Source organism: Atractosteus spatula, chromosome 1, assembly GCF_055471065.1.
Source record: "Atractosteus spatula isolate fAtrSpa1 chromosome 1, fAtrSpa1.hap1, whole genome shotgun sequence".
NCBI lineage: Eukaryota > Metazoa > Chordata > Actinopteri > Semionotiformes > Lepisosteidae > Atractosteus > Atractosteus spatula.
In genome coordinates this window covers 25,130,514-25,153,972 of record NC_142706.1, presented here as the reverse complement: position 1 = coordinate 25,153,972, position 23,459 = coordinate 25,130,514, and the positions used below count along the sequence as shown (strand labels likewise).

General features: G+C 34.8%; 1 protein-coding gene across 5 annotated transcripts; it reads left to right on the top strand.

Annotated features, from left to right (window-relative positions):
* Positions 1 to 2,132: 2,132 nt before the first annotated feature.
* Positions 2,133 to 23,458, top strand: gnpda2 (glucosamine-6-phosphate deaminase 2). 5 transcript variants are annotated; one of them, XM_088923129.1, is made up of 8 exons: positions 2,135 to 2,190; positions 3,675 to 3,829; positions 4,414 to 4,515; positions 5,056 to 5,238; positions 7,228 to 7,412; positions 8,386 to 8,560; positions 9,063 to 9,151; positions 22,963 to 23,458. In XM_088923129.1, exons 2-7 carry the CDS (start codon positions 3,706 to 3,708, stop codon positions 9,125 to 9,127), a joined length of 834 nt encoding a protein of 277 aa, XP_088779255.1. In that variant the 5' UTR covers positions 2,135 to 2,190; positions 3,675 to 3,705; the 3' UTR covers positions 9,128 to 9,151; positions 22,963 to 23,458. The 5 variants fall into 5 exon arrangements, with proteins under 5 accessions (XP_088779239.1, XP_088779255.1, XP_088779246.1 ...); XM_088923120.1 differs by lacking the exon at positions 22,963 to 23,458 and adding an exon at positions 9,626 to 10,285; XM_088923113.1 differs by lacking the exon at positions 22,963 to 23,458 and having other exon boundaries at positions 2,133 to 2,190; positions 9,063 to 10,285.
* Position 23,459: the final 1 nt, after the last annotated feature.

The following is a 23,459-nucleotide window of genomic DNA, read 5'->3' as shown; positions in this document are numbered from 1 at the left end:
AATAAACAGCTGAATGAAATTTTAGATTCACTTAGCCACTAAACTACCAAATGAGCAAAATGTGCTGAATAGTCCTCTTATTTGCAGTTTTTTATTGCACTCTTAAAAACATACGATGCCTTGGTCCACAAAACTTGGACTATCTAAACCGACATTGTGTAATACTGTGATTTCTTATCTCAAACAGTACAGTATCTGCTTGAGGAGTCAGCTATCAATTAACAACTGATAATAACTGACAGCTGACTCCTCTCAAGTTGATACTATTGACTTCCTGTGAGAGTCATAAAACTGTCTATGGTTTTGAACCTAAAATGAACTTGTCTGGAATTGAATGGGATTGATATGGGACAAGTTTTCCCTTCCAGTGTTGTATGCTCAAACAGACAACACATTTCCTTAGAAATGAAGAGAAATTGTTTTAAAGATTCTGGCTAATGCTAGATGACACTACTAGTTTTAACAAAAATTGCCCTGATCATGCCACACACCTGCTTGTACATTTTTAAAATAAAACTGAACTTAAATCCTGGTTTTCTGAAAATAATGTAAAAGATGAGAAATTTATTCTCAAAGTAAAATTACATATTTTTGTCAAAATGCTTACCCATTTCCTGCATAGTGGCACAGTGGTTAGCTTTGCTGTCTTGAATCACTAGGGTTCCTGGATTCAATTCTGGACCCAGAGTGCTATCTGTGTGGAGTTTGTATGTTCTCTCCATGTTCGTGTTTGTTTTTGCACGGTACTATGGTTTCCTCCCACAGTCCAAAGAGATAGTGTCACTCTGGTGTGAGAGTGTGCATGTGTGTTTCTTGCTATAGACTACATCACATCCAGAGTGTTCTGCCTTGTACCCATTGGTTTCCAGGATTGGCTCCAGGCCACTATGGCCCTATGACTTTCTAATACATTTGTAGTGTGTTTAGTTTTGCTCATTGGGTTTGCTAGGGTTCGATCACAGTCATTTACAGGCTCAGAGTAGACACAACACCATTCTTTAGACAGCAGTGCACTCTGCTGTGCCATAAAACATGGCTTTCTTTAATGGCAGAATTCTACACTAAGTTTCAAGGGAGTGATGTCACTTCTTGCATATTCTGTACATTATGGGCTATGACAGATCATACTGTCAGATTCTGATACCCTATGGACTCCATGACAAGCCCATTAAAATGGAAATGTTCAAAAATAGAGTAGTATAATAATGAAATTTGAAATTACTCATGAAATATTATTTTAAGTTAGCTTGTTAACAAGTTATCAACTGTGGTGACTGAAAATGTATTAAAAGCATTTTACAGTAATGTTATGCACATGTCAGGGTTAAATGTTTTAACCTACAGTAATTGACATTTTATTGTGCTAAGAAATTTAATCATAATGTATTTAACTAAGAGTTTTTGTCATTTATCTACACAAAACACTTTATAATTTATAGTCAAAATGAAAACAAAATTCATCAATCGATCCATTTTCTTAACACCTTATCTAAGACAGGCTCACAGAGGAGCTGGGGCTTATCCTGTAAAGCAATGCTATAAAATTCACTACTTCTACTTTGTCAACTGATCATCTGAATTATAAATATACAAATAACTTACCCTGATTCAATATCTGGTAGAGGTACCTCTGACAGAAATTACAGCTGTGAATGTTCTTGCATAAGTCTCTACCAGCTTTGCATATCTGTACACTGTAATTTACGCCCACTTTTTTTCCCAAAATTGCTCAAGCGTCGCAAAGAGGACTATGACAAATTCAAAAGAATTACAGTCTTCTACGGCTGAGATGGGATGTGTTAGGTAATGCGATTTTGTGATATTATGATGTTCATATACATGTTTGGTTAAAAAAAATCAACAACAAACCAAAATATAAATGTTTTTCAAAAGAAAATTTTAAGCAACTTTAAATACTTTAAAAAATGCATTTGAAGTACACGCAGTTTCATTGTATTCAACCAGAGACTTCATATAAGAACCAAAGGCAAAATCAATTCATACCCAGTTTTCGAAATCAGAAATCCCAAACAATGCCACACCACCGTGTGCATCGTTGTAACAGCTAACCACTTGCATTGCAGAGTTATATCACGTGAAAGTACACAGGGGCACATGATCTCCGGTGAATCACATGAGTAACCTGGGCTTTCTAGCAGTGAAGTAGCAGCAGTCTATAAAGGGAAGAGGGTAAATTTAAATGTATTTTTTTAGAATGTATTATTTTGGAATTATATATATATGTATAGCGATATTTACTGAGCATTATTTTATTTAATTTGTTCTATGATTGTAAAGATATGTTACAAGCTTTGAGTTAAATTTGAAGCCGAACTTTCATACCGGACAAATTCAGCTATTTTAAAAAAAGATGCAGAATTCGCAGGGTTTAGTTGGGATTTTGTAGTTTGTGTTTATTTTTAAAAAAGACGATAAACATTTATGGAGAATGTATTTCAACTTAGTATAAAAAGGTGGATGTTCATACGAAACATAACATTTTTGTTTTGTTTAAATACTTTTTATTGTTGGTGTTGATGATGAAGACTGTTACAGTACTGGCAAAGGCCTTTTATCCAGATGCTCGGACAGCTGTTGGATGAATTGTCAAACATTTAGAATTCATTAACTTAAAAATAACTTTTAATATAATGTTGTGTTGTAGTTGTGTATGTTACGTGGATAAAAACGTCATTTGAGTGATATCACTTACAAAAAACACTTTAATGTTAACTTTGAAGGTTATAGAAAAATGACCATACAACAAAGCATGTTAAGCAGTCTGATTTCTTTTTCCAAGTAAAACTGAAATAGCAAGTTAGAACCTCCTCACAATATCCTGGTTCACATTCTCCAAATGTATAATTGAGCGGTAGTTGTTACACCCATGACCTATATAAACATTAACCGAATTACACTTCATTATTTTCAGATTACTTACCACTTCATTTTAACCCTCATTCTCATAAGGGGCTATACACCCTTATTGGTATACGGTGGATTCAAAGTGCCCCCTATAAAATTAATATGTGTGTCCCTTGCGATGGACTGGGGTCCTGTCCAGGGTGTACCCTGCCTTGCACCCATTTCTTGCCAGGAAAAGCTCTGGCTCTCCTGGAACCCTGTATTGGAAGAAGCAGTTAGAAAATGGATGTATATCAATATAATCGTACGATGAGGCTTGTTATCCTGTTCATTACTTAGTTTGATCCATACTCTAAAGGCACCAGAAACTAAATAAATGCTACTGTTTGTTTTTTTATTTCTGAAGCAACCAAGCAGTTCAGTGTAGAATTGGTGATGAAGGTATTATTTAGTTTGACCTGGTACAAAGTTTTTTTGTATTCCCTGTTTTATTACAAAGTTAAAAGAAAACACTTTTAAGAAGAGTCCTTATACTTCTAGTATTGTTCACATACATGATGGCTTGTAATCGATTTCAGGCTGCTTGTTCAGCTTTGTTTCAAACTTATTCCAAGATCGAGGCAATAATAATAAAAAATCTTTATATTCTCCTATTACTTTAGTTGGTGGGTCTAAAAAGGATGAGGGTTAAAGAGTTGCATCAGTCTGCCAGACTATATTATATATATCGGACTGCCAATAATGTTTGTCTTTAGCAGCAAAATTTATATGCATGGCTCAGTTAAGTAACATTTTTTTCTCCTTTGCAGTTATTACTTTTTCTCTGAGAAGAACATAAAAATGAGACTAGTAATTCTTGAAGATTATGCCTTGGCCAGTGAATGGGCTGCGAAATATATACGCAACAGGATTATTCAATTCAAACCTAATCCAGATAAATATTTTACATTAGGATTACCTACAGGTAAGCTATTGCCTGCAACATACTGTATGCTTCTCTTGTTTCCACAAAGGAGAAGTAAGAAAAGATAAATGTCTTTAGTATAGTATGTCCATTTCAATGGATGCATTCCAGCTTGTGCTAATGACAACTGATACACCACAATATCATGGAAGAATTCTACATTCTACATTGATTCAATTATTTCTTTCGACCTAATCTAAATTATCCCACCCATCCAATGCAAGTTCCAAATGCATCACTTCATGGTTTATTTCTGGAAAGCTCTTTTTGATAGAAAATCATTAATCGGTACTTGTTTCAAAATATGCAATGTTATTTCTGTATTTTTATGTTTAAAATTAAAACCACAGACTGAAGTTTTTGTTTAATTTTGCCTTTATAGCCACAATATGAAAAACAATTATTTCCTAAATGGGCATGCAGGTCAAACTGCAATTTATCTGCTACCTGTTCTTTATTTATGCAAGTTATGATTTACTTAATTACATAAGACTATACTAGTTTTACTTGTCTAACTTATGCTTTGTTTAAAAACATTCTCTGATTGTTTAAAAAACCTACAGGGCAATTTGTTTTGTTTTTAGGAAGTACACCTTTGGGTTGCTACAAAAAATTAATTGAGTACCACAAAAATGGAGATCTCTCTTTTAAATATGTCAAAACCTTCAATATGGATGAATATGTAGGTAAGTTGATTTTTTGTTTGTACTGGTAGACACCTGTCCTTTAAAATAAGTTTGTGCTTTGTCAGCACTCTTACAGGAAGTGCATTTTTTTAACAATGGGATATGTTTTAGGAAGCTGGTTTGGTTTCCTTATATGACAACTTTAAACCCAGCGTTAATTAGAAAACTTAACAGGGTGCGTACCTGGCATTTAGAAGCGTCTTTTTTTCGGTGCATCTTTTGAGTCAAACAAATTATTGGTCTTAAAATGGATCATTTCATTCCAGATTAGCTAGAAAAAGGAGGTTTTACACATTATGGTAGCATCAAAGTTGAACTAAGGTTAATTTTGTTGGCAAGGTCACTTTTTCTTCATGTTAGTGATAATGTGAAGAAAACATTTTTGAAATTATTTACATTATTTAACATTTGTTATTTGCATTTCTCCATTAATCGAAGAAGCCCCCCAATTAATGTTTCTGTTGAGGTCTGAAATAGTGAACTGTTGACTCAAAGTTGAATTGTTATGGACATATAATAAACTGTAATTTGTTTTCATAGGTCTTCCACGGGACCACCCAGAAAGTTACCATTCCTACATGTGGAACAATTTTTTTAAACACATTGATATTGATCCTGCCAATGCCCATATTCTTGATGGGAATTCACATGATTTGCAAACTGAATGTGAGGCATTTGAAGAAAAGATTGCAAAAGCAGGTGGAATTGACCTTTTTGTTGGAGGTAGGTTTTGAGGTTTTGTTACTGTTGATTTGATGTTTACTTCAGTATAATAGACACAGAGAAACTTTAAACTATCTTTTAAGGAAACAAATATGCTCTTTTTTAAGTGGTACAATTCATTTTTAAAAACTGAAAACTGCAAGAATATATTACATTACTAAACAACCTTAGGCTAGGAGTTACACGTTGCATACATTTCACATACATAAAAGAGCTTTGAAGGTGTAGCCATGGTTGAAATCTTTTGAAACTGAATTACTGTTAGTGAAGTCAAAAATAATCCCTAGAATGTGGGTGCAAATATTGAGTACCACAGTCCGTAAAATACTTCACCAAGAAAAATTCAGAGGCTATACTGCAAGGTGTAAGTCCCCCATCAGCAGCCAGAGCAGAAGGGTTTGATTGGAATTTGCAAAACAAAAATACAGAGGTGAGCTACGGGAGTTCTGGAATAATGTTTTATGGAAAGATGAAACCCAATAAACATCTATCAAAGTGATGTAAAGGCTAAAGTGTGGAGAAAAACAGGAACATCCAATGACCATACGCATACTACTTCTTCAGTAAAGCATGTTTGAGGGAGTATCAAGGCTTGGGCATGTATGACTGTTTCCGGAACAGGCTCAATGGTCTTTATTGATGTCTTGACTAAATATGTCAGCAATAGGATGAATTCAGAGATAGCAGTTTTAAGTGAAACGTTTCCTTGGATGCTCAGTATACAAATAGTTAATCGTAATGTGGTTCTATGCATATTTTACTGAGCTGAAGCCTTTCCCGGCAAACAATGGGTGTAAGCAGGGTAGACCCTGGACAGGACACCAAGCAATCACAGGGTTCACCAGTATTCCCAGAAGCCAATTCACCTACCATTATGTTTTTGGACTGTGGGAGGAAAGCGGAGCACCCGGAGGAAACCCACACAAAAATGGGGAGAATACACAAACTCCACTTGGATCCGGAATTGAACACAGAGTCCCAATGCTGTGAGGCAGCAATACTAACTACTTTATATCTCATTGCGTACAAAACATTTTACCCACAACATGAGTTTAAGGATAGAAGTAAGTCTTTGATGTAAATAAAGTTTAATGAGTACACATTTGTATGCACAATGTAATCATTGCACACAAGCTAATAATTGTGGTAGAGGTAATGTATTGGCATACCTCTATGTGGTAATAGGTGAAGTGTTACGAAAATTCTTCTGGAACTGAAAATGTAAAATATCTACAGTGCCTTACAAAAGTATTCAGACCCTTGACCAATTCTCTCATTTTACTGAATTACAAATCCTACATTGAAATTTTGTTCTCTGTGATATTTTTATTTCAAAGCACTGAAACTCAAAATGTATTATTTTAATGTGATATTGTTTTATGTTAGAAAATATAAAGAAAAATAAAAAAAACTGAAATATGCTGTTTGCATAAGTATTCAATCCCTGTGTTGCAGAAGCTCTAAGTTTACACTTTACACAAATTCAATGTAGGATTTGTAATTCAGTAAAATGAGAGAATTGGTCAGTGGTCTGAATACTTTTGCAAGGCATTGTATAGTCACAACTTGGAATCATGTAGAATTAATTTCATTATTACAATGTTTCCTAGCCTTCAATTTCAGATCCCAACTATCTTGTACAACTTTCATGTCATGAAGCTCAGTTACAAAATAATGATGTATACAGTCCCTTCCTTTTGAGGAAAAGTGACACTTAAAATATTACTACGTGACCCCCAAAAAAATACAGGATTTGTAAGTTGTTCAAAAATTGACCCCCACAGCTAGAAAAATTAATATGGTAGGTATTAAAAAAAATGAGGAAAGGAACAGATAACAAAACACAGTATGAATTATCTTTATGCCTTCAGTCTTTATACATGACTAAGTGGAATGAGACTAAATTCACAGAGTACTGAATTACATACTGTAGATAAAAATGTTAAGGTTAAACAGAACTGAAGTTTTCCTTTTGTAATTTTGTTTTAGGCATTGGACCTGATGGACACATTGCTTTCAATGAACCTGGGTCCAGCCTTGTATCTCGGACCCGCGTGAAGACTCTAGCTAAGGACACAATAGTAGCCAATGCGAGGTTCTTTGGAAATGACCTAACCAAAGTTCCTACTATGGCATTAACTGTGGGAGTTGGAACGGTTATGGATGCAAGAGAGGTAAATTATTAGTCTGTTTTGTTTTTGTTTCTGTGCAGAATGTGCTTAACAGTTCTGCTGTCTCCTCATCCTATTGTATACATCACCTGCATAGCCAGTTTCCATGCTTTTGGTATATGAACATAAGGATATGCTAGTTCAGGGTATCTTGCATATGTATTCATTACACAATACTTTTGTAGTGGGACTAGTAGAATTTACCTTAGTTTTCCTTATGTAGTGTATAGCTAAATCATTATATCGCATGCATTAAGATCAAGATAAGATCATTATACAAGTGGTTACATTTCATTTGGACTTCTTGCTCACCCACCCAGTTATTTGACTTATTGGTTGCATTCTGGTAAGATTTTTGCTCAACTGGTCAAATTCCACTACAAGGATTTCATCACAAAATTGATTGCTTCTTATTCTGAAATGGAGATGAAGTGTTTCAAAAGTCTTCAACTCAGGGAGAGCTGATATCAGTGATGGGGAAAGCTCTTGTTGTTGCCACCCAGGGTGGTTACTTGGGATTGGGGCCATAAAAAATAATGAAGTTGCTTTTCTTTTAACCTGTAGTCATATTATAATGTGTTTCAATAAAAAAAAGATTATAATATGTCCTTATAACTTGTCATATGCCAATGTGCAATCTCTGGCTGAGAAGAATTGTCTTTCAAAGTTCAAACTGTTTTCCTCATCTTAAATTGTATTAAAATATAAATAATCTAATTTGTAATCTTTTACAAATAGTGAAAACTGTTTGGTCCATTTATTGTCCATCCAAGACAAAATAAGGACATTTTCTTTTGATAGAGCACTATGAATTTAGCTGTTATTTTTTTGTAGTTTTATGTATAGAATGTCCTTTTTTCAAGAACTAGTGTTGTATCATTGGAAATTCAAGATATGTAGATTTTTCACATTTTTAATTTCACTGATTAAGTTTTTTTATAAATTTTAAATTACTTCAAATGAAATATATTTTTAGGTAATGATTTTAATCACTGGGGCCCACAAAGCTTTTGCCTTATATAAAGCAATTGAAGAAGGAGTCAATCACATGTGGACAGTTTCTGCATTCCAGCAGCACCCACACACCATTTTTGTCTGTGATGAAGATGCCACTTTAGAGCTGAGAGTGAAGACTGTCAAGTACTTCAAAGGTGAGTTTGCCTCAGCATTTATACATATTATTCTTGGGTTTTAGGTAAAAAGAGTTATATTCCTGAAACAGGTAGTTAATATTTCTGATATTAATTCATAATTAAATCGATGAGCAGTTGTAGACTGACTTTCATGTTTATTTTTACAAAAGAACATCAAATGTAAATAAATAGTCTGCTGTTGCACTTGCGGGACAGAAATAAGTATATGATGACTCCATTTGAGTAAATTGCCAATTTCTAGTCAGTGAAATTAGTCTTTTTTACATAATTATTTTTCTTAACTTTAACTTTAAAGTTATGCAGTAGCAGATTTAAAGTGACTTGTAAATAATAAATGTTACAGAGTTATGCTAATACCAAGTCCTATTTTAAGTACTTTTAAAAAAAGGTAAAAGCCAGGTAATGACTGTGTTTTTTTTTCTTCCAAAAATATATTTTAAAAAGTGTGTATATATGTGTGATTTACATATCTGTTCTTTGTTCATTTTTCTTTTTTAAGGGTTAATGCATGTACACAATAGGCTTGTGGATCCACTGTGCAGTATGAAGGACTACAAGAATTGAAGAAGGATTTTAGTTCCTCCTTAGGTAAATAAAGGGGGGGGAAATATGTATTTTCCCTCAAAAGACCTATGCAACAAATAGTGAACGGTGAAAAAAATTATAAGTTCTAGAGTAACTAGCTGTCCTGTATAATCACAATATAATGTGGTCAAGGGATTTGTAGTACAGATATTCCAATTTTGAGTAGGATGTGCGTATTGCTTTATAAAACCCATAGTGCATCACTCATTTATGAGTGTCTGCACCAAGATGCAATGTCTATACATTGGAGTGTAAAACATGTTTTACTAGCCTTGTCATAAAACACAGAAAAGTAAACTCACAAAAAATAGCATACATATTTCAGTATTTGTAATCTTTGTCTTATTTCAAGTACAATATATTAGAATGAGCTTTTTCTGTCTTTTGAAAAGTCTAATTGATTAAACATTTCTGACTTTGTTTCAAAACTATTACATACCTTTGTGCTTCTGCACATATGATCTTTTTTTTGTACAGCACCTCCCAGACTTGGAGCCAGACTTGTTTCCTGTTGGTAAATTGATATGGTGCATTTCCTGTTTAATACCCTGTTGTAGTCTATAATGTAGGTATAAAATTACCTTCACAATTAAAATTGTAGAAAAAATGTTCAGCTACAAATGTCAAAATAAACTATAAACTGAGTATTCTGCAGCACTTGAGCCTTTCTAGGAATTATTGAGAAAAATGCCCTTGGTAAAACAGCAACACTGATATTGTTTTGTATTTAAAAAATAGTTCAAGCTGGTCTTGTTCCATTATTTAATGCATCAGTCTTTAAGATACACTCCCCTGCTTGTTAGTACTTTAAATAAAGTCAACAGGAGCCCTACTGTTTTTTACAGTGTTCAGAATGTCTTACTGTTTAACATTGAAATCATATTTGAATATATTTTTATTTTGCTTACAAAAGAAGATGTGTGTACCCTGGAGTGTTTTTCAGCATATCATTTATAACTAAGGAGCTTGTATATTCTGTTTTTCATTCTTAGGAAAAGTATTGTTTACATTCATGATAGCACAAAATTGAACACTTATTTTAAATGTATGCTTTTTATTGAACTTACAACTGCAGATTACATTTAGAATTGTTCACAAACTTAAAATTATACAGTTAATAAAGTCACATCATTTCTGATATCTTTTCTTACCCTTTCTAGTAAAAGTGGATAAGGTTTGCAAAACCCCTGCAGACCCCTGTCTGTTTTTCACACTTGCAATTAATTATTTGCCACTGGAATAAAGTAACTGAAGATATTTTATTTTGCAGTCCTCTGTAATTCTGGCCCTTTATAGTAAGAATCCTTTCTAAGTTAAATCATACAAAAAAATGTGATGTAACTGTTTAAGGTCTAATATTAATGTCTAATATTTGTATTATAATACCAGCATACATCAGTTTGATAACAGAAGTCATACTTTTATCATGTATTTGAATAACAAGACATACATTTTTGAATGATTGTCATTTCTTGATATCAAATATTAAGAGCTTTAAATAGAAGGTATGCAGTAACTGCTGAGACCATGCTTTGAGATAGTCAAGTGGGAGAAATGCATATATGCTTTACAAATCATAGGCCTGAGCTTTTAACATTGGCCATGTATTTGTTAACCCTATGAGCAATATCACTAGGGACATTCACATTAGTAGCCTTTTTGTATTTCTGATGGTCTTTGGTATCTAAATGATGTTGAGAATTCAGTTGAGCATGCAGAAAACTGAAATATTGGTCCTGCTGTAGCAGTGCAGAGGTGCTTTTGGATGCTTGAAAAACATTCTGTGCTATTGCTCCTTCCGTGGTTGCACGATGAGGCCAAAACCATAAACTAGACTTACTGTATGTACATACCAAATAATAGTAGCTTCACAATAGTAAAAGAGCCTTGTGAATAATGACATTTTTCTCATTACTGCTGTCTGGAATGTATTCTGCCTTTTAGTTTTCATATGTTTATAATTACGACCACAGCTGGAAGGGCAAAATTCTTTATAGCTTTTATTTTAAAATAAAAATGTTTAGAGCTCTATTCATTATTTACACAAAGCCTGCCTTATCATGCTGAATTGAGCTAAACATGCTACCTATAATTATGGCTGTGACTTGAGCATTTTAAATGAATTAATTGATTGCCAATACAACTTCATGAATAATTGAAACTGTTGAACCTAAAAGCAAACATATTGTCTTACATCAAGGAAGTGTGGAAATTGTAACTGCAAAGGACGTGATGCATGACATAAGAAATCTACAGATGCAGCCATTCAAAATGCGCGGTACAAACCCGCGGTACGGTAAACTACCCACAAGCCACTGCGGGGCACCGCGGGGCACCGCAGGGCACCTCGGTAAGTGATTGGCTGGCCAAAATGACCGACAGGGGCACTCGTGGTGCATTGGTTGGTAGTGAAAAGATTTAATCATTTAATGTCTTTACTGTGCACATTTTAATCCGCTTAGTTTTGAATATTTATATGGAATTTTACCACTAAAGGGAAATTTTAGTAGCTGAGCATAAAAAGAAGAGGAGCATAACGCATCTGAAGGTCATAAACGATATTAATTTAGGAACATAAACATTACTGTATTTACGTAAACTGTACTGTGTATGGCTGGTCTTGGTAGTTTAAAGAAAAAATACACACCAGTCTTCCATTTCTCCCTAAACATTTTAAGCATGAAAGTTTTATGAAACGGTACCCAAATATGCGATTGCTGTATAGAATGAATTTTAATTTCTACCGGACTGTTACATTTCTACCGGACTGTTACACCAACGCATTAGCATGTTAAAGCGATTTCATTGAGGAGCCAAGCTTTCTTAACTAGTAAGTACTCTACTTCCTTGGTTTTGGAGGGGGGAGGTGTCTTTCGCTGGAAATCTCGCCCCCTTCTACTTTGAAAATACCTGTGAAACCGGTTTAATTCATCACAGCCAGCACTCCTGCAGAGAGGGGGGTTGTACTCGTTAATGTCTAAGCCAGAACACATCATTATATCTCATTTTGTATTTCTATAAAAAAATCGTTTGCCCAGCCTAACGCTATTGTTGTTATTGTTTTTATCCTGTAAAGCGCTTTGAGGAGCACAGCTTTCTCACCACTTAGATTACTTTTTGATACCATCCTTACACAAAGCAGAAACTTCTTGTATTTTCCGATGATATACAAGTGGAAACATTACAGATTTTAATTGTCTTTTTTCTGAACCAGGGAAGATCTGATCATGTTTCTCTATAACAATAATAAAAAACTTTATTTTACATATCACCTTTAAAAGTGGCATCTCAAAGCAATACAGTAGATGTAAACCACAGATTACAAAGTAAATACCCAGACAAACGCGAACGTGTTTTTAATAAAATGCTTTTATTCATTCAGCAGAGAGAGAGCGTAAAACCTGGGTGTAACAGCTGTTCCTTTTTCTGATCACTCGCTCTCTGGATAAACGTCTCGCCTGTCCTGTTCTTTGTTTTCCTAATTTGCTGATTATGCCTTCTGCGATCCACTCCTGCCCTCACACCTAAAGAAGACTATTTTAAATTTCTTTGCGCGGTCCATTGTGCAATTAACCCTTGTATGTGCTGTCCTTAAGGTGATATCACATAAAGGTGATATGTAAAATAATGTTTTTTATTATTGTTATAGAGAAACATGATCAGCTTTTCCCCATTTCAGAAAAAAAGATCTAAAGTATACTAGTTTGTCACTAGTATACTTTTAATACAGTCTTTGCTGTGCTCTTGAGATCCTTGTGATATTTCGAGCTCTGGTTGAATGATAAGTGTCGCAGTTTAAATCTCTCTCTCTCTCTCAATTCAATTCAAGGTGCTTTATTAGCATGACAGATGGGTAAAATCAGTGTTGGGTATTTACTTTGCTTTGAGATGCCACTTTTAAAGGTGATATATAAAATCAAGGCTTTAACTTGCTTTAACTACGCAAGTCTGAGTTCTTGTGTCTGTCCTATCCGAACCCGAAAGTATTACAATATGTATTTTTATAGCAGGTGGTGTACAGCTTTTTAGTATAGATTACACTTTTCTAAAATGTATTTAAAAAATAAAAACGATTACAATCTAATCTTTCCACGTTTGATCCCAAGATCCCAAGAAAAATAAATCTAAACGGGGAGAAAGCTATGCTGAAAGTTTATTAAGATACTAAGAAGAAAAAGATATCAATTTATGTTGCATTTGTCTGATTGTGAATCAAAAAACACATATATTTAAACCCGCTTTTGCAATTTAAATCAAAACGCGATTTAAATCAATATAAATGTTTATATTGTAACGCCTAGGTGACTATTCATTGTTATTAAAAAATAAATAAATTCAATCATGTTGTGATATTTAGAAATATACATTTGTTTGGTGCGAGTGAAGTTTTATTTAATCTCTGAGCCATACTGATTCTTATGGAAGCCAGTTTCCGCCAGGGAGTAAAAAAAAAACACACTATGGTATTCTCTCCGACGCAGTGCAGTTAAAAACATATCTCTGATGCTGTTCCTAAATGAATATCGTTTATGACCATCAGACACTTTATGCTCCTTTTCTTTTTTCCAGTGGATTGAACAGGGAGAGGCATTTCATGATGTACTTTTCACTGATGAAACAACAGTGGCTCTGGAACACTTTTCAACCATGTATTAAAAACGCATTTGCGTTTGTCTGGTATTTACTTTGGTCCTTTTAACTGTTTTTCCATCTACTGTATTGCTTTGAGATCCCACTTTTAAAGGTGATATGTAAAATAATGTTTTTTATTATTGTTATAGAGAAACATGATCAGATTTTTCCCGGTTCAGTAAAAAAGATCTAAAGTATACTAGTTTGTCACTCTTCTCATCCCCTCTTTGCTAAATGGCTTTTGAATAGAGTCACATGAAGAGAGAGGTGAAACAGCCCTACCCAGCCCTGTCGCAGTACACGAATATAATTATATCTTATTAATTTCTTTAGATACGCGATTCTTTTAATACAGTCTTTGCTGTGCTCTAGAGGATCCTTGTGATATTTCGAGCTCTGGTTGAATGATAAGTGTCGCAGTTTAAATAATTTTCGTAGTTAGAAATTATGAAATGCTTTGTTAAAAGCAAGGGAGTTTTTATGTCCGTTGCAGTAAAAGAAAATGCCTGACAAAGTAGGGCTTGGACAAATTCCAAGTGCATTTTTGCAATTTACGTTGCAACAGACAATGTACAGCGTGTACTATTCTTGTGTTGCGGTACATGAATATAATTATATCGTTATTAATTTCTTTAGATACGCGATTCCATATTATATTCCCTTTTAATCAAATTCTAAAAGTATGCTTGTTGACTCCAGTATCACGTTAGTTAAAGACTTCGATGCTTGAAATGTTTAGGGAGAAATGGAATACTTTTCTTTAAAGTACCGAGACCAGCCATATACTGTATGTTTATGTTCCAAAATTAATATCGTTTATGGCCTTCACACGCGTTACAGTATGCTCCTATTCTTTTTATGCTCAGCTACTAAGATTTCCCTTCAGTGGTAAAATTCCATATAAATATTCAATACTTAAACGGGCACAGTTAAGACATTAGATATACATATACATACTGTATACAGTACAGTTTGCATACGGTAATATGTTTATATTCCTAAATCAATCTCTTTTATGAGCATGTGAAAGGCATGGTGAATCAATTCTCAAAAATTACTGTACTTTGCATGATTGGAAACAAATGCGTGATTGCGAAATGCTGTGGTGTTATTTTTACAAAGACGGTCAATGAAAAAAAGAATGTGGACCAGGGCAATATTTTGAGTTTACAGCTTGTCCAAGGTCATTCATTATTAATACTATTAGTAATATCTTCGTTAAAGACTTTGATGGCGACGGCTCAAACATGAGAGGTTGAGCTTTATTAGCTCCACCTTGCGGAGATTCTGGATACTATTATTTTAATTGCGGTATTATAGGAGAATTTATGGTAACTCGTGGTAGACCGCGTAAAGCGCACCGCAAAATAATGCGGTATTGCCCGCGCATTTTGAATGGCTGCATCTGTAGTGTATTTATCATTACCATCAAGGGAGTCTTAAAAATGTCTCTAAACCAGGTTTGTTCAATTTTGGTGCCTAGTTGCTTAGGTTCATTTACAATACTTCTAACACTTGTTGTACTGTAGACTTTTAGGACAAGCTTAGTTTGATCCCAAAAGTCAGCCCAGGTGCACCTAAAGAATAAAGTGCCATTCTTGTTTGAAAACCAGGCTATCATCTGATTGATGCCTGTAATCTCACATTACTAATGCTAAGACCCTTATTACTAATGAGAAAATTGTTTATGTTGTGTGTAGTGTTTGTATTGCAATTGTTAATAAATATTTTTTTGCCTGAATTATTGCTTTTTTTCCACCAATACTGTGCCAGAGAACTAAACATGCACATGCCTCTATACTCAGCTATTGATCAAAACAAGTGTCTGTTTTATATTGGTTAATTAAATTATTGGTAAATCATTTAAGAGCCATCAACAGTCTAGGAACACAGACTAAAAAGACAGAGAAAGAGAGGGAATGACACAGGACAGACAGAAAGGCATAAGGAGAAAGAAGAGAGTGCCAGGCGATAAGTCTTTGTTCCAATCATTAGATTCGAGTTAAGTATTTGAACGTTCTTAAGAGAGTTTTCTATTTAGGAAAACTCTTGATTTCCTGTATAAAGAATCCCTAAGTTAAAACTCCTGGTTAGTGGATGCATTTTTAGATTAGGAATAGATTTTTAAAAATCTCCAGAGTTTTAGAGAGACTTAACTGTATGCCTGATTTTGTTTAGTTTAGAAATCATGTTTTTCTTTGTTGGCCTTTGTAGGAGTGATATAGGATCCTTGAATGTTGTATTTTGTGCTGTGTTCTTAGTGTGAGTTACTGTTATTATTAATAAATATTTGTTTAACCCATTGTTGCTTATTTATTGTTCTTTTCACCAAAGCTTACAAGAGAAAAAAGAACTCACATGCCTCTAATTATACCAATTCCACCGATTCTTGGCGGCATATCTTTTACAATTTAGGGTTTATGATTATTTATACTAATTATTTTCCCGCTTGGTATGTAATGCTCTATTTTTGTAACCCCCCCCCCCCCCCCATAAGTAACAGAATGATGAATCCTTTTCTATTTGTTATGTCTTATTTATCCTGACTAAAGGCCTAATATCTGGTTACTGTAAAATGTTATTAATTACTTAATGATTTAACAGAAAAAGAGTTTAGCTAAAGCTATTAGTAAATTTTTTTTGCACATTTGATCTTTGGTACTTTTGACTTGCTTCAAGTAACCTGATTAAATAATTTTCCAAATGCTTAGAAAATGCCCATTGTATTATGTACAGTCAACTCAAGAATTATTGGCACCCTTCATGAAATTGAGCAAAAATGATTGTATAAAATAAACAGTACACATAATGATTCAAATGTTCTGCTCAAACGTTTGGGGAAACAACTTACCTTTGCTCTCATAAAGTTATTCATTAAAAAAAAGTTTTTTAAATAATAGTATTTTTCTCAAATACATAGGGGGGTCAAAAGTATTGGCATCCCTAAAGAATATTTAAAATAAAACCAAACAAAGTGGTGTCTGTTATGAAATTCTATACTTTTTAGGTGGTCTCGGTCTCCAGGAACTCTATTGCTGCCTTACACCCGTTACTGTTTCTCTGGGGTATAAATATGAGATTGCATGCAAGTAAAATCTCTTTGTCATCCATCACCATGGGTAAAACCAAAGAGCTTTCAGCTAAAAAGAGACGGATGGTTGTTGACCTACACAGATCAGGTAACAGATATGAAAAAATACGTAAACTGTTGAAAATCCCACTAAGCACAGTCAGGGCAATAACCAAAAAGTTTCAAAAGTCTGGAACAGTTGCAAATTTGCCAAGAAGAGGATACATGTGCATATTGCCCCAACACACAGTTAGGAAGATAATGAAGGAGGCAAAGAAGAATCAAAGGATCACCATTTCAAAACTGCACAGTTTAGTGGAATCTTAGGGTTATCAAGTTTCAAAATCAACTGTTAGACACCACCTCAATGTCAGCAAGCTCTTTGGAAGCACCTGAACTTTGCCAAGTGTTATAGGAACTACAATTGGAATTGTGTTGTGGTTAGATGAGACCAAAATTGAACTTTATGGCCATGCACACCATCGGCATGTTTGGTGACAAAAGAGGACTGCATGCAAGTAAAATCACCTGATACCCCTGGTAAAGTATGGTGGTGGATTGTCACCGGGAGGGCAGGAGGGGTGCCCAAGTGAGTCCTTTTAAAACAGAATGATGGCTCAGCTGCAATTGCACTTAGGTGCAAAAGTGATGGTTTCTTAGGACAGTGCTTCCCACAAACATATATAGCAAAAAAAAACCAATAAAATGGAACTAGTACACACACACAACAAAAAAAAAAAACAAACCCTTTCTCTAAGAAATAGAGACCAGGAGTTCTACCACGCTTAGGTCCTATCAGCTCCCCGCTGCAGCTATAGCGAGACTAAGCCCTGTTAGATCTCTCCCCCCTCCTAAATAGGTACCGTATAGCCCTGCCCCCTCAGACTGTACCACTGTTACATAATTATGGAGCTTCATTTCACCCAAGATAAACTAATTTCTCAACATGGCAATTCCTTCATTCTTTTAAACAATAGTGTATACAGAATGTACAAAAAAATACAGATGCAGCCATTCAAAATGGGTGGGGTATTTCGCGGTATACCCTGGTGGGCGTGTCGCATCTAAACGCAGTATCATGCAGTATCATTTGACGTCATGCCGGAAAGTATCCGGAATCACCTTGTAAAACCGCCAGGAGGAGCTAATAAAGCTTAACCTCTCATGTACAGCATTTGAGCTTTTAAATTTAAACTGTGTATTACAGCATGTTAATCATCAGTCATTAAAAAGTTGGTATATTTTATGAAAGCAAGATTGCTCAGTTGGACAAAAGTACACAACCTACCTTTATCAGAAATATTTATGCATTAAAGCCTAATACTAATAGTATTAATAATGAATGACTTTGGACAAGCTGTAAACTCAAAGTATTACGCTGGTCCACATTCTTTCTAACCGTCATTTTAAACGAAAATACTTTTAGTTTTTTCTTTGACAAACACCACAGCATTTCGTTGATCTAACTAACGAGGACAGGACATTAGCTAGCCAATACGATAAAGGAATGACTTTTTTTGCTAATTTATTTAGCACATTTGTACAAGCACTTGGAATCTGTCCAAGCCCTACTTTGTCAGGCATTTTCTTTTACTGCAACGGACATAAAAACTCCCTTGCTTTTAACAGAGCGTTTCATAATTTCTAACTACGAAAATTATTTAAACTGCGACACTTATCATTCAACCAGAGCTCAAAATATCACAAGGATCCTCAAGAGCACATTAAAGACTGTATTAAAAGATACTTGTATCAAATACATGAGAATCCAGGCTTTTTTATCAACGCTTTCTTTTCCGTATACCAGATATTATGGAACCACTTCAGAAGGGTGTCAGCCAGTCAGATTCCAGGAATCGGTACTTTAAAGGAAAAATACACACCGGTATTCCATTTCTCCCTAAACATTTCAAGCATCGAAGTATTTAACTAGCATGTGAAATAGCGTGTGAAAAAGTGGTAGTTTTAAGCTTTTCCGCTAATATAATATGGAATCGCGTATCTAAAGAAATTAATAACGATATGATGATATTCGTGTACTGCGACAGGGCTGTGTAGGGCTGTTTCGCCGCACTCTTCATGTGACTTCCCCAGTAGCCCACTGGACTATGTGCCTGATTACTAACCTACAGGTTGTGTGTTCAAATCCAGCTGATACCGTGACTTTTCTTTTAACAAACATTTGAAAAAATAGAATAGCAATATTATGGACAATTAATTGACTTTTATATTTCTAAATATCACAACATGATCGAATTTAAGTCATTTTTGATAACAATGAATAGTCACCTTCTTCCCTTCTGACAATGTTCCCTGCTTCTTCTTCCTGCTTCTATTGTGTGTGTGTGTGTGGGGGGTCCCTTTAGATCTCCCTTCAGATTTAAAAGGTTATTAATCATATCTTCGGTGTCACATCTTACCAGTGCAGCTGATCTTTTGCTGCCTGGGTCAACTATCACAAAGCTTTAGAGAACTTAACATTTCTATTATCAACAAATTGTAAATACAACTTTTACATTGGCATTATTAATTTTTCACATGGGTGTATGGAGGATTGTCAGCTGTCACTGACAGTAGACCCCCCCTCTTAGGCTGCGCACACGATCTTTTAAATTTTTATAAAGAAATGGAGGCTGTACAGTATGCGTTACAATATAAACATTTATATTGATTTAAATTGCGTTTTGATTTAAAACGCAAACGCGTGTTTAATTATATGTTATTTTAATCATAATCAGACAAATGCAACATTAATTGATACAGTATCTTTGTCTTCTAAGTATCTTAATAAACTTTCAGCATAGCTTTCTCCTTGTTTAGATTTGTTTTTCTTGCGGTACTATAGGAGAATTTACGGTAACTCGCGGTAGACTGCGTAAAGCGCAGCGCAAAATAATGCGGTATCGCCCGCTTGTTTTGAATGGCTGCATCTGTACATTGTATTTCTCCCCCTTTTAAAAAAAACCCATTGATGTTAGATTTTTACATTTTTAGTCATTTAATTTGCATTTTACAAAGATGTTGACTATTTTTTAATTTTTTTCAAATTGTTTGCACATTCAAATACTTTAATAAAATGTGTTGTCGAGTATTTTTTGTATTTTGATCAAATAAAAAAAAATGGGATCAACTTTGACCCATCATTTCCTTTTCAAATTTATAATCTTTTGTAAAATATCGCACTGCCATAGAACTTATTTTTGACACAGGGGAGGCATGTGGAAAATTTGACAGGTCAAGGGAGGCACGGACCCAAAAAGTTTGGGAAACCCTGCTTTACCAATTTGATTCACTAGTTAGAGTGGGTCCTATCATACTGTGAGAGAACCTGCACCAAAATGAGTGGATTGAAGAAGCAGAAAATTGACAGTGAATGCAGAGTGTTCAACAAAGAATGGACTGCAAAATACTTTTCACAGAGGTTGGAACAAAAGCTATGTTTAATTTGTAAGGAAAGTGTCGCAGTGTTCAAAGAATACAATCTCAGTTGGCATTTTTCCACCAAACATGCTAACTATGCTAGCAATCTGTCATGCGAGAAGTGGGCTAACAGAGGTTCCAAACAAGCCGCTAGTTTACAGGCTCAGCAAAATGTATTTTTCCGCCCTTCTTCTATCCAATAGACAAGGTCAGCACAAAAGCAAACTACCTGCCTGCATATAAAATTGCTAAACAAAGCAAGCCGCTCTCTGAAGAGGAGCCTTTGAAGGAGTGTATGATAGAAACTGTAGATATTCTTTGTCCAGAGAGCAAGAACAATTTTGAGAAAATAAATTTATCAAACAGAACAGTTACCTGTCGGGTCGAGGTAATCGGTGAAGACTTGGCTTGCGGTCCTTGGGACAAAAACGTTTGCCCACCGCTGTCCTAGTGCTATGTTTGGGAGCAATCATAACCATCATAACCACTGGTTCCCCTTAAGAGTTACATTTTTTCACTTGGTTCCTTCACCGGGAAACTGGCTTATCTCAACATTAAAGAAGGATAACAAAACGGTATTTTTTTAATAGTGGACACTAATTAGAGAGAATGTTATGGTTCATATACTTTGGGTTTATAAGTGTTTGTTTAATGAATTCAATGACCATTAATATTTAGAGCGTATGTTTTTGAATATTGTTGAGCTTACCACAGAGAGTTTTATACTATATCAGTATTTGCTTCAATAATAGTAAAAATAATAATTATTGTTGCTGTTATATAATTATTATAATCATTATATTTATATGTAATATATAATTATTACATTATATAATTATGTATTATAATAAGTGAACATAGTAGACTACCAGCACCCCCCATCCAGCCAAGGGCAGATTTCCCCATCAGTTCAGATTCTCCACCAACCCCTGGAGGCAGGCACCACCCAGGAACTGTGGCCACTAAAACCACTAGATCTCATCCTTTACTCACCTCCAGAGGGTATTGTATTGCCATTTCCCACCAAACGTGGGGCTACCCATGGAAGCTCACCAACCATCCACCAGGATGGTTCCCATTCTTAGTGGACGACTAGACCATCATCTTCATGTGCAAGACTGGATTAAAGATATACAGCACCTATTAGAGACTTCCAACACTCCAGTACGCCTGCGGTTCTTTACCATAGTTTGTCACCTGGGGGTAGGGCACGAAGACATGTTCTCAACCTACCACTGGTGGAACAGTGTGTGGCCAGGGCATGTCATGATTGGATTTTCAATCCCAGAACAGGTAGTGGAGGTGAAAGTCCCCAGGCCAGATCCTATAAATTGCTGTTAACACTGAAAAGGGAAGGTGCAGACCATCCCCTGCCAGATGTGGATCTGACTTAAATAGCAATGCAAGATGAGCAGCAGAGGAGAGAGTTGGAAGAGCTCCTTCGTCGTCACGCAGACGTGTTCTGTAGAAATGACCTGGATCGTGAGTGCACTTCTACTATTCAACACAAAAACCCACTTATTGATACTAAGCCACTGGATCCCCCCTGCCCAGTAGCAAGAGATCCATAAGCATCTTCAGGACATGGAAGCAACTGGAGCCATACGACCAAGCAAAAGTCCATATGCCTCCCCAGTGGTTGTGGCACAGAAAGAGGGTTTATGCTCTCTGTTGATGCATCAGTTGAACAAGCAGCTGAACTCAAACACCATGGGGGATGTCTTTCCAATGCCATGTGTTGAGAAGGCTTTGAAAGCTTTATGCTGGGCAAAAGTTGTAGTTCTAAGCCAATGTTATGTATGTGTACAATTATAGCCAGTTTTTATATCCTGCTCCCCTTAGGACACTGTTACGTGGTAATTGTTACTAGCTCTCGGGACCGACGTCATACCTCAGATAAGTCTTTATGTTCCAGTTGGTTTTAACTTCTACATCGAACTTGTGTTTTAATGCAACAGGGTCTAATGTTATAGTTCTGTTCTCATTAATATAAACATTATTGACTGTAAGTTCAAACTACCCATCCTAAAACAAGTCAGGTTCAGAGTCAGTTATTGATGTATTTTTTGATCATTCACATTTCTGATGCTGCTAAATAACTACTAGTTCTTTAGTGATTACTCAAGCAGTTTTGAATTTCCAAATTAGTCTTCCTACAGCCTGTTTATGCTTCATTTACTTGTATATAATCTTTCTGGATTTTTAAAAAATAACAAGCAAATTGAACACTTTTGTTTAACCACAGCCTAGATTGTACAATTTTCTAGCCTTATGTTATGATACTTTTATTATTCTTTAATTTCATACACTGTAAGGATATTTTTAAAATGCATTTATAAATCAGTCCACAGAAATGGCATTCATTCCACAGTAATGGGCTAAACATTCATAAAATAGTGTCAAAGGCAATATTCTGTAAAAAAGCAGTGAAGGTACAACAGTATTTATAGCTGCAACTAATAATATATGATTATTCATTATTTAATGATTATTAAATAATCATGATTTAATTTATGATTAACAAGTACTATTTTGTAGTTATACTTGGTCTATTACAAAATAAATAAATTGTTTATGTATATCATTTACTCAAGCAGTGTGAAACAGAATTGTTTGTATTGTTGCATATTTTATACATGCTTATACTACTGTATTTGTATTTTCATGTAAAAGATGACTTTTTATTTTTCAGCAACACATTCCCCATACAAGATGGATGTCGAAATACTTCATGCTACCTATTCATCAAGACACAACAGTTGTAATTAATATGAAATGTCTGCAGATTTGTGTTCATTTTCATATAGGAGATGCACAGGATAAAACATTCCTGTAATTTCATGACCTAGCTTTAGATAGTTGGATCTGGTTTTGTAGAAATATATAATAAAGTTTTCACAGAAAAAAAAAGTTATTTTTAAGTTTAAAGAAGCAGCATGTTGATGGATGTTTCATAAAGCAAAAGAATATTGGGAAAGGGTTATTTATATCTGGACTGCAGGGAAATCAGAGACAACAGAAAGTGAGCTTCCTAAATGCATTCAGCTGAGATTGCACAGCAACCAAAAATAATATTTGAAGATCAAAAACAGAAATCAAAATGACAAATCAAAAGTTTTTTGTGATGATAAATGTGATGTTTTTCGTAGTCATAGACAAGGAGGCATAATTTTTGTCTCGATAGTTTAT

Coding starts and splice junctions, on each gene's coding strand:
- gnpda2 (XM_088923129.1), top strand. CDS start 3,706: ATGAGACTAGTAATTCTTGAAGATTATGCCTTGGCCAGTGAATGGGCT. Junction 3,830..4,413: donor TACATTAGGATTACCTACAG/GTAAGCTATTGC, acceptor TTTTGTTTTTAG/GAAGTACACCTTTGGGTTGC. Junction 5,239..7,227: donor AATTGACCTTTTTGTTGGAG/GTAGGTTTTGAG, acceptor ATTTTGTTTTAG/GCATTGGACCTGATGGACAC.